Source organism: Corvus moneduloides, chromosome 5 (genome assembly GCF_009650955.1).
Source record: "Corvus moneduloides isolate bCorMon1 chromosome 5, bCorMon1.pri, whole genome shotgun sequence".
Classification (NCBI taxonomy): domain Eukaryota; kingdom Metazoa; phylum Chordata; class Aves; order Passeriformes; family Corvidae; genus Corvus; species Corvus moneduloides.
In genome coordinates, this window is record NC_045480.1 from 47,061,382 (window position 1) to 47,073,841 (window position 12,460).

Here is a 12,460-nt window from a genome sequence, read left to right on the forward strand (position 1 = left end):
AATACAGTATAGTTTGATTTTTATTGGGATATCTTCAACCAGTTACCGCAAGTTTCTGCTACAAATGTTTCTCTTTTTTTTCATATAATGTAATTCAGCATAATTATTTGCTCCTGTGCATTCCTCATGGATCTGCAAAAATTATCAACTCCAACAAATGTGCATTAGTGGATCTTTGAAGTATCATTCTAATACATTTTCTGAGTGTCATCCACCACTTGAGAAGATACTAGTGCACTACTAATGCTCCTGATAAGAGCTCTCTATTACTATTTGAGTATGGAATAATTTTTAAATTTCAAAAAAATTTTCCACTTCTGTTCAACATCCATCTCTCCCTTTTCTTGTCCTCATCTTGAACTAAGCATTTTTAATACTGACAAAAGGGGAAATTCCAAGTTAGACTGCCTTAAATCTGTAAACAGACCAACCCACACATTTTTAAAGCAACTCAACTAAACAGGAAGACCCTAACAAGCAATTCAGTCAATTATTACTACTTACTTACAAAAAAAAAAAAAATTAAAAATCCATTTGAGCAGAAGAGTGAAAGGACAAAATATTTACTGCTGTCCCAGACACCCTCCTAAGAATGAGGAATGTTATGCTAAACTGAATGTAGGGAAGGAACAAGCCCATATGGAGCAATAATGAGGTGTTTCCTTGTGGTACATCCACATTCTTTTCTGTTAATTAATACTTATTGATAGACTCAGTTCAGTAACAGAAAGATTCTCTTGTCCTGACGCAACAGAGCAAACTCTTGTGTTTAAACTCACAGATTTAGAATGCAAATGCTGAGATACCCACAGTGGGCTGGCTAGTCAATGCCAGATCTCCCTCCACTGTGCCTCTGGCATTGATGGACATGAATTTAAGGCTGGTCCAGCAACTTTTGCCCTTGCAGATGTTCTTTCTTTTTGGTTCACAAGAATAAAAAACCCCTGTTATCATTGATCCTGCACCTGCATTTTAGGTCTGAAGTACATAAACTAGCCAGAGCTTCTGGGAAGCTGCTGGCCCAGCATCTGCCCTTTTCAGGGTGGGAACATCTGCTACCTCCATTCCTTCACCACTCAAACCCCACCACAAGTGTAAGTGCTGTAGGTGAAAAGGTTAAAGATTCAGAAAGGAATGACTGTCAGCAGCCACTGTACATTAGCTGAAAAGTCAAACAGCTGCTCTCCTATAATCTCTCTGCTCATACCATAATGTACAAACAAGTATTCAACAGCTACCGACTTGGTCCTGCCTATTTATTAGTGAGCATAGTGCCCAGCCAAGCCTATGGAGCTATGGCTGGAGGCAGTAGTGTCTACACTGAGACTAACTATGCAAATTAATTCAGAAACACCACTATTAAGTGAGTCTGAAAAACCACACTCACCTTGGGGGTAGTAGAGGTTCTAGCTGAGGCACTCCACCCTGTTCTGAGTGATCCAACTCCTAAATCATTCAAAAGAAAAAAGACATTTCTTTAAGCCTAAGAAAAATAAAAGATTTTGTTTAAATTATATAATTCTTATATCCAATTATATCCTATGGACATGAAAAACAAGAGTTTCTGGAGGTCTGGGAGTAAAGTAATAAGTATTACGGTGTGATTCTGCGATTTTAAAGTGTTATTGAACATGGAGGGAAATACGGAGGGTAAATAACCCGATTTACTACCTGAAACACAGCTTAAAGTGTGCATTACGTATGACCCAGCCCCTCTTTTCCTACTATATGGCACTAAGGAGTTAAGAGCCAATTTCAGGAGAGTCAGAGAAATGTGCAATTACATTGCCCACAGGATTTCGCATTATCAACTTTGATTTAACTTTGACACGTGGACCACGTTGAACATGTTAAAGCAGAAAACATGACATTAATGCAACTCACACAGGACAGCATCTCTTGCAAATATTAGCTCCCATTAAAGAAGGCATCTAAATATGTTTTCTAGAGAGCTAACAGACAAATCCCAGTGAATCTTGCTCTGGCAGATTAAGGCTTCACTCCTCCCAGCTGCCCATGCTGGCCCTGCCAGAGATTACCACCCTACAGCAGTCAGGAGAGGAGGACATGTGCCATGCCTGAAGGGCTTGGACCACAGTGATGGATTAGCAAGTGACCATCCTTACTGCCTCCTGCTGTTCGTTTTCATTGCAGTGCCAGAAAGTTCTGCCAGCTCTGCTGAACAAGCACAGCTGCTTCTGGAACAGCGTGGTAAATCAGAGTGCTGAATCTGTGCTCAAAAGAACCCTTTCTGAACCGGTAGTTTTAAATAGGTCTGAACAGCCTTGTTTACTTAATTAGGTGCTTGAATGTGCTTGAAACTCATAAACAATTCCTGTGATTTTTCCTACCTTGAAAATACCTAGATGTATTTTGTGACAAAATCTGACCCTTGATTGAGTCCCCAAATTAATGTTCTGATTAAATGACCCTATAAGAAAGAAAACAACCTGCCACTTTCAGATGAGGATGTCATCCTCATATCAAAAATTTTCCTCTTCTGTGTGAAAAGGAAGAACTCTATGTCAACTGCTGCTTATGGTCAAAAATTTTTGCTGTTGCTGTTTAATCACTTCCACTGACAAACAACACTAGTTTTAGAAGCACAGTTCCTACCTTTCCAAAGATAGGATTTAAATGTTCCAGTGGATTCAATACAATCTTTTTTTAAAAAACATCTTCTGAAGCTTATATATGTCTGTCACAATAACCTAGATGACATTGTAAAAGTTCTGGAGTTCCACTGCATAAAATGTCATTTACTGTCTTGTTTCATAAATTACTTTTTCAGCCTTACCTAGAAAAGGTAGGACCTCTCTGAACAGCCTTTTCAATCATGACCTTTTAATACCCTTTATCTTAATAGCAGAGGTAGCTACAAAGGCATTTGTTGGCAGCACCCATCTATTGAGGGCTTTTAATTTGATTTGATTTGACCTTTTTACTGCCTGTGGCTTTCACAAGATTCTCTGCCATTCTTGCCATCAGAAAACTCAGTATTTTGAAATTTTACTGTCATTTTCTAGTTTATTTTAATTCCCTTTCGAAAATTGTTGTCAAATGTTGTATAGCTACAGTGCCTACCATGACTATGTACGTGCTCTGGAGCAGAGCCTTACTTCCCAAAATAGGTGGTTCTACTCAGTAGAAACAACTAAAAGGAAAGAGGTGAAAAAAACAAGCTTCATTCTTCTATGGAAAACTTTCCTCTGCCTGCAAATTAGCACAGACACTGAGAGGTATTGTGCGCACAAAGGTAAAAAATTACATTTCTAAAGCACTTTGACAACATTTCACCATGTAAATCCCACTGGACTTTGAGCCACTTTGCAATGTTTTTGCAACTAAGTTGTAGAATATCCTGATTCCAGATGATGAATACAGAAAATTTAGATAGATGTGATCAAAGTTTAGTAAAGTATCACCAGAGTGCTTTCCAAAACTGACAGCAGTCTACATTACCTAATTAATTAGAGAACAGAATTAAAAGAAAAAAGCTTTGTATTTTTGAGTAGTCATTTTCATCTTCTGGTCCTTCAAATAACTTACTTTAAAAAATGCTTGAGGATCACAAGAGATCTTTTAACCAAAACAGACAAAGCTGTAATACAGGAAAACAGTTCTAACTTACCCCTTTTTTCACGAGGTCACCACTGCTGGGTTTTCCCACTGTGGTACTGGATGTGTTCCCAATAGGCTTTTCAGCAGGAAGTGGTGGAGGGCTATGTGGGGTGTCATTTAAAGCTGTAAAATCCAAAAAAAATTCCAAATTAAAGTCTAATTAATACCTTCCTTATGTGGATCAACAATAGGTAAAGGAATCCACCTCGGTTTGGGGCATTTTTTGTGTGAATGCAATTTCCTTCCTCAAAGCCAGAGCAGCCAAAGGGAATAACCACTTAAAGAACAGCAAAGAGAAAAGGGACATGAAGGGAACATGGTTAACTCTGAGGCTGAGTTAGGAGTATTTCCCATCCTGCATAACGGATCTTCACTTTTTACTCTCAGGACACCAGCAAGTCATTTCAGAGTTTCAGGGTTTCAGCTGCAATACTTGGTGATAAAATATTAGATGAGTAGAAGACTTTCTCCCCCTGGGAATGTCAGATTCATTACTGGATACCCTGAAACACCATCACCACATTTCTAAACTAGCTCACTTTTTTTTTCAGCTGTCAGCTCCTGGAATATCCTTCAGGCTGGAAAACAGCTGAGGGTTATTTCAAGTAACCCTGAAAGATCAGGAGACTTCGATGGAAGAATCTCCAGAAAGGTAAAGGCAAGAAAATAAATTATTGCCTGCTACAAACTTCAGGATGACAGAAAACAGAGATGGAAGTTCCCAGGTAGTCTTTAGGGAGCTAAGCAAGTTTAGGACATGGAAGAGGAAACAGTACAGATCTGACTAAGGAAGAGTGATGATGTCCCCACATTCAATAAAGACTGGAAAACCCTTGTAAATGTATGACATTTGCTTTCAGTATCTCTGCCTTTGAAACCTGGCAAGCACTTGGACAGGTTTTGCCAGCATATTTACCAAATACTTTGTCTTTATATATTGGAACCTTGTCATCTACTTTACAATCTGTTTGTATATCAAGAAAATTCATTTCACAGAGAGAACTACAGACACTTAAGCTCCTCTGACTTCCATCTGAACTTGGAATTACATAAAAATATGTGTAGACAGCCTGGACATTTATAGACTGATAACAAAAAGAAGAGGAGAGATGCTATCCAAAACAGAACTTTCAGTTGCTCATTTAATGAAAACTACTCTCAACAAAGAAACAGCAGGAGAAGTGTTGTTTATTTTAAACATAGGAAGGAGAAGTGTTGTTTATTTTAAACACCTTTGTTGCGTTACTATTATGTAAAACACTGCTGTGATGTTTAAAAATGGATCAGTACACTGGATCAGTTCAATTCTTAGGAGAAGGTCACAGTTTTGCTTGCAGTGACCAGGCATGGGGGAAAAAAGTTAGGAAGTTCATCACTTTTCTAAGCATCTGTGATGGATGAAAAGTAAAAACAATACCTGGCAGTAATTCCAAAAGAAATCTTCTCTTATCACATCTTATAAAAAGTATGAGACATTTATTTACCACTTTAAATCTTGCTACACAGATGGCCTAATTTCCTCTCCCTTAGTCTTTTTAAGGTCAAAATTAAAGGAACTAGAGGAACAACAACAACAAAAAAATCCCCAAAAACTAGAAGGCAGGTGTTATTTTCAGTGATTTCTAAGTGTATTAACTGAAGTGGAAGTTTAATGCTTCCTTTCTGTTGCATCTCAACAAAAGTGCTAATCCCAATTGAAAACTTCACTGGAGTTTAAATTCTTAAGCATCCAGTTCTGTCCCCTTTTTGGTAGTGCTGGCTGGGCTGTTTTTGGGGCTTTTTTTGTGTGTTTTTGGGTTTTTAAATTTGTGTTACTTTTTTTTGTTTGTTCATTGTGGTTTTTCTTTTTAGCTTTTGCTGGTTCCTGACAGAATTTATCTCCCTCCATAAACAAGATGGTGAAAGACCCCTGGTCTTTCTGAGATTATGTGGCCCCTTTACAATGTAAATCCTACTATATCCATTTACACCTTGGCCCAGTTGTACTTCTCTTTTAACTTTTAACAGGTTACATTTCTGCAGCAGCTCCTATTTGACAAAAGGCTACTCGGCTTTCTTGGAATCTGCTTCTGTTCCTCGCTATCCCATTAATCTTCCAACCACTGATTCCCATAAGGCAGGCAGTCCTTCAGAACCTCCTGCTGCTGGTAGCTAAGTACAGGACCGGCAGTCCTTTGTGGAAAGTTCAATTACCACTAGAGAGCAGCAAGGGACCAGTTAGCTGCAAGTTCAAAAGGGAATCCATCTCAGGAAAAAAAAAAAAGGAAAAGAAAAAAATGTCAGGTAGTTGGTTGGTTTTTTTGTTTCATTTTATTTTTAACTGTAATTAAAATTTCCTTTATAGAGAAGAACTATGTCATGGTTTCTTTACAGTAGTTCATAAACATATTCTTCCAACTGAAAAAACCTTTTATTTATAATCAGGTATTAACAGAAAGACCTTTTCTCACAGCTTTATCTTCAGTCTTCTCTGCATTTTTAATCATTTCCACTGCATTTGTGACATATGCAGGGGAAAAGAAAATGCAGTATTTTAACACTGGGTTGGTGACGGGGGAGAGTGGAAATAATGAGTGAAACTCCTAGGAGAAATGCCACCTGGACATATAGTTACTACAAGTTGACTGTATACCCACTAAGTGTGGCAAAACACAATTTTGAAACATGAGTTTTAAGAGCTATCTTGTGACATTTTTCTCTAAGCTTTGAGGATCAAAGATAAGGCCAAACAGAATTCTGTAAGTATGCACTCCAGCATACAAAGACCAACACAAAGACCTTGTGGCTTTCTGATAAATTTCCACTCTGAAGACACAGTCAGTGTCATTTGTAAAGCTGTAAAGGATTAGAGGTGGAAGGCTGTAGGAATACAGTAACTCTCAGAAAACTGTAGTCAAGACCTTGACATAAAATTGAACACATCAGGTTTTTGCATCCCAGTTCTCACATGCCTTTTTTTATTCCCTCAAACTGCTACTTAAACATTCTTGCTTAAATGGCCACAGATTCCTAAACTAAAAAGGATCAAGGGAACTTGATTTAAACTGTGAAAACTATGCTAAACATCTCAACCAAGCTGTGTTTGAAGGAAAGTTTAATGCACCAATGTTGTTCCTTTGACAGGGAAGCTTGGGAGCAGCACTAAAATTACCTCAGCTGAGGTCAGCACCGAAGTCAATTTGGCAAAAGGTACAGCTGCAGGATACAGTTTAGCAGAAAAAACAAGCTTGCTTCTGCTGCAAGGGTCTCTCTCCTCCAAGTCTTCCTTTCCAGCCTTTAGATCTGCCTCATACATAGTTTCACCTCCGCTATGCATCAGCTCCATCAGGTTTGAGAGACATCAAACTCAAGGGAGGGAGCCCAGTGAGGCAGCTGGGCAACAGGCAGAGGGGAAATATGACGCTCATCTACCTCTCCCTCCCCTTAGGGTGGCTCCTCTGTCTTGTCAAACTGTACCACGGGATTCCTTTGGCAGCTAATATTAGCTAGCAAACAGCATATCAATTATTAAATATTAGGTGCCAATTGAAATGGTTTTCTAACACATTCTTCAGACGTTTAGGAGAAGAGCTTACATTTCCCGGGTTTAGCTGGGATTCGGATCACAGTGGGTTTCCGAGCTAAAGCTGGTTGAGCCATCTGTTCCTTGGCAGGTTCATTTTTGGTAAGGAACTGAAACGGATCTAAAAGGAGGAAAAAACCCAACATCTTTAATACTTATTTGTTGAACACAAATCTTACCAAGTATTGCTTTCATTTTTAAGGATATTTATGTTTCACACCCAATACAGTAATAAAAAAAAAAGAGGGATCAGGCTGATGCAACTAGTATACCCAACTCTTTGTAAATAACAGGTCTTCTTTGTACACCTGCATTCACAGGTGCCTTAACATAAACATGCTCCAGATACCTTCTGGGATTATAAGAGCCACTGAACAAGAGGAACTGCATTGACACTTGATAATAGGGACCTGAAATCAGAATGGCTTTAGGAAAATGTTTACAAAGCAGTTGATCTAATGCACTGACATAGCTGTGAACACATTCACTGAAAAGTTTAAATCAATACAATCTTGCCAAAGCTAAACAACCATCACTGCAGCAGATAAAACACCTACTGAAACATACACTTAAATACTACTGATTACAAAATATCTTTGCTGTAGAACAACTAATTCTCTTGAAGATTCTGCCTCATTTTGTTATAAACATGGTGACATGGAGGGAACTGGTTCAGACCAAGGTCTGGAAGTTGTGCCTGAGCTCTGTCCCTGCCTGTATCACTCATTCTTCTACCAGCCTGCCCCATCATTCCACTGCTAAGACAGGAGCAATGTTTCCTGTGCTTCATTACCTTAAACACTGGTCTCTTATTAACAGGCATGGGAACATCGGTGCATGTAGAAGGCAGCTGTAAAAATACTTGTACATAAATAAAAACCAAACTAACGTGTTCTTTCTCAAGTACACCTCCACGTCAAAGAGCAATACTTCTCTCTTGTTAACAACTGCTACTTCTTTCTCTGACATTATCAAATTCTGCAGTAGAATGGCAATGCTTAACAGTATCATAAAAGTGTACAGTAGAAACTGGAGAAGGACTCTGGATGATAAATTCTCCATGACACATATTCATAGCCACAACAACCGAGTCTGATCTCCTCTGCTGGCCTTTTCAGATACGTAGCTCAATGAGATGTTATTTATGGAGTGCCACAGTCTAAAGAGGAAGTATGCAGGGCATCTCTTTGAATTCTTCATGACTATTATAAAAGCATACCCTTTTCCCAAACTACTACCACACTTCCTGACAAAGTTAGAAAAATCTGTATTTGATAAAGTTTTATCTTCAACACTTAGAAAAAACAGTTATGTCATATGAAGTCATGATTTCTTATGGACAATTTTGAACAATCCAATCCAATCCAAGCAAGACACTACAAATCTGTGCCTGGCAATTCACATAAAATTTAAGAAAATCCAGAAATGCAGTATTTATTTATGAACAACCTCATGCCCTCCTGCATGCACATGACTTGGTGGCCACAGCTCCCCCTTGCCGGTGCTTCTACCATCAGCCCCTTCTGGCAGTGCCCCCAGCTCCTGCTGCCAGCGTGCAGCTGTCACAGCAACAGGGACAACATGCCACAGGGCCCATGCATGTTCACCCTGCTCAGATGTCCACCTCCCACTAGTCCCTTGCTTAAGGCTTTCTCCATGGGCAGATCCATCCCATACGGATGTGTGCTGTGTGGATTTGTGCCATGGCCTCTCTTAAAGCCAACCTGCCTACAGGCTCCCCAGAAACCCACCTGGGTACCTTCAGATCACATTTTAATCAGGAATCAAGCAAATCAATTCCTTCTGTCAGGCTGCTCATACAACAGCTGCAAGCATACACTTCAGGTACAAAGGATCCTGGCAGGTCAACAATTTATCTACAGATAAAGGTATACAGGCTACAGTTAAAAATAAACTCTGTTAGCATCTAGACAAAAGATGGCTCCATCACATTGTGCCCAAAGATTTCCAGTGCATCCAGAAATTAGGTACAGGCAACCCACAATGCTTTAGAATGTAAGGGTGAAACTTAATATTTTGTTCAAGTTATGGATTAGTACTAGAGGCTAGAGGGTTTAGGTCTCTTCAATGAAAGCTGCATCACAGCAAGAGTTTTTGTAGAGGACTTCAAAACACAGACCACAAGTGGGGTGGAGGCATTCTGGAAGTACAGACATCACAAGAAACCAAAATCCCACCACTGGAGCAAGCCTGCAATATTCTTTTACTCTTTTATACCTCCATCTGCTAGCCACAATGCTAACACTTGAACTGCATTAAAAAAACTTGAGGATTTATCAAATCTTAATTTTTGTGCTGGTGTTCAGAGCGACTTTAAGTGGAGCTGAAAAAAAACCCCCTCAAACTGGGCTTAGTTCTCTCTTTTAGTCATCTGGCAACTCTGCATCAGTTTTGAGGAGTGACCCTGGTGAGGCAGCAAGGCCTCAAAGCTGCATTGGCCTGTTGGGAAGCAGGAGACACAGGACGAGCAAAGGTGAGCAGGGCTAAGTCATGGGCTCCTTGACACAGCATGACCATAAGGAACACTCTGGCACACAGAGCACCTCTCAGGGTAAGGTTCTGAAGAGGTGAAGGAAGTTCTGCATGAAAAACGAGGAAACAATTTTCCAAAGCCTCCATCTTATGAAAATATAGACATTGTGAGACCAAGTGGAAATGCTCTGAACACTTAAAACAATCACAGTTCTGTACTCTCGTAAATTTAAAGGAGATTTAAAATTGTAAAAAATTGCTGTTTGTCAGCTGTTAATCACTGCTATGCATAGAAACAGTTTTCTTGACCATTCAGCAGCTGGCAGAGGTCTCTACATCAATACATCTGACAATTTTTAAGTCTGAGAAAAGCAATTTCTAAGGCCGAGAAAACCATTTGATGAATGTTAGTTTTCCACTCATTATCTTATGTTCAATTTTACTGTTGTCACCTCATAATTAGTTTAAAACTCATTACCTTGTTTGTGTTATTCCATTCCCCAGTGCTGGGCTTGCAGCAGAAATTGGCTGAGAAAACGACTGTGCTGCTTTGTGCAATGGGACTGACAACGTATCAAATTTTTATGTTGTTTAACAACAACTGGGCATCGTTTGAGGATAATTCATGGAGGTGTGAAAACAGAATTGTTAATATACTCATTTAAAGCTTCTCAGCTCAAGGAAATTAATCTGCAAGTAATTTTTCATAACACATATCAGACTTCTACTGATTTTTTTTATTGAAGTTTTACAGCGATGCTTAAAGTCTGTGTCTTCCTTAGTCTCATTTTTCTAGAGTTTCTGTTTCAAAGGTTTATGTGATAACATATATTAGTGTGCTTGTTTGCAGGAAAGACAAATGAAAGCCATATATTCAAATAAACCATACATAATCTCCTTTCTTGTAACAGTTTTGGAGAAACAACCTTTCAGCTCCCCCCATTCTCATACACCACCCTTGCTTAAAAATGAGGAGGTTACAGAAGAAGCAGTAGGTTTTGCCCATGCAAGAAGGACAAATGGGTATCTTCCTGAAATATTTATTGGTAGTCTTTAAGTGGTAAGAGATACCTCAGCAGCAGTAACGGGAATCTCCAAACAAATAGTAAGTGGAAAGCTAAAAGCCCAGACTAGTACTATCTGTTGTGAAGATGCTCAGTCCTGCAAGAAGTACTCAGTACACAGGAGAACAATGGAGTACAAAGGTGTGGATGCTGATATTACGACACTTGTCACTACAGAAGTATGCAACTGTGTCTACTTTCAAAGTTTAATTTAAAAGCCTAAATCAGCTGTTAAAGGCAACACTGACACATTCTCTTCACACAGAACAGTATTGTTACCAGAGTCTTCCAAGAACTGAGAACAGGAACAGACCTCATCAACAAACGGTTTTATTAAAACCTAGCCCTGTGAAAGCACTCTGGTGTTTATGGAAGCATAATCAACGCATACTTGGGGGAACATTCTCAACAACAGGCCCCTCCTAGTAATATAGCCAGAGATTCAATGGAAACCTGATAGGTAACACTCCAAAGAATGAGGTTCATGATCAAGAAACACTGTGAAATGCCACAATCGAAAGTCTGATGTTCATTCAGACATTTTAAATCTCAACCTATTTACAACTATAAAGAGATGTATTAGACAGGTATCGTATCTAAATTCCAGCATCAGTGATTTTACCAATCTGCTTTCCACCGTATTTTTCATCAAGAAAATTAACAGTTCACTGTATTCAGAAATGGATTTCTGACACAGAGAGAATAATATGGACTACACCACCTTTCACAAAATACGCAATTTACAGCTCCCTCTGCATGGAACGTTGCCATGATCTCATCTTGACTGTAACCTTTAACAGACTGGAAAATAAAAAAATAAAAATAATTTAAAAAAAGAGAGAATGAGACGCAGGTTCTTTCAGCATCTGATCTGTGCATAACCTGAAAGTAAGTTCAGGTGACACTCAGGCTTCTCACTATTCTCTTAATGCTAGGAGACTAGACCAGCTCATTCAAATAAAAGGAATGCAGTATTATTTGTGAGGAGACTTAGTACTGCTTCAGACTTAAAACTGGAGGAGAGGCAAGCAAATCTGCTTTGCAGAAAGAGCCTAGCCATCAGTGTCACCAAAGTGCACAAAGAATTAATATATAGAGTTTTTTATTCTCTGGAAAGTATAGAAAAAAATTTGCCAAGACATGCCACAGAAGACTTGACTTAAATGTACTTGTTGAAAACTACAGGAATACAACTTGCACATATAGAGAGATATAGATGGACCTTTTCCGAGCTTTCAGCACCTCTCTCTCAAAGTGTGGGAATGCCCACACTTTGTACCTGTGTGTATCTAAAAGCATAACCATTTGGTTCATAGTTCATCTGTACTAGTAAGGGTGATGGAAATTACACTGCTGTTGGCACACAGCAGCATGAGCTATTATGGGAGAGTTTGGAGGCTACTCCTCTACCACCAATCTAGTTTGTTAGCTGAAGTAAGACTGGGATAGTCCAAATTGCAAGAGCCTTCAGGAGATCTCTAATCAAACCTCCTGCCCAGACCAGGTCAGCTGTGAGGGCATGTTGCTAGAAATTGGTTGCGTAACCTGGTCTGACTTCAAAAATTGGATGCCGGAGGGTATTTGGACACAGAATGGGTGACAAAGAAAATATACCCCCAAATTACCCTGAAGATTAAGAAACATGGCTTTGTCCATTCTTGCCAGGTGAATGAATGATTTTTTATTGCCAAGAGATTCAAGTGCCCCAAAACAGGCAAGC

The 12,460-nt window shown here is 39.2% G+C and overlaps 1 protein-coding gene across 5 annotated transcripts in view; it reads right to left on the bottom strand.

Annotated features, from left to right (window-relative positions):
• Positions 1-12,460, bottom strand: part of SH3D19 (SH3 domain containing 19) — an 82,207-nt gene that overhangs the window by 14,675 nt on the left and 55,072 nt on the right. For all 5 annotated transcript variants that reach the window (XM_032109558.1, XM_032109559.1, XM_032109560.1 and 2 more), the window contains 3 exons: positions 7,197-7,304; positions 3,632-3,744; positions 1,388-1,446 (listed from right to left, as the gene is read on the bottom strand). In XM_032109558.1, coding sequence (XP_031965449.1) covers positions 1,388-1,446; positions 3,632-3,744; positions 7,197-7,304 — 280 coding nt within the window. The remainder of the gene's footprint in view (positions 1-1,387; positions 1,447-3,631; positions 3,745-7,196; positions 7,305-12,460) is intronic.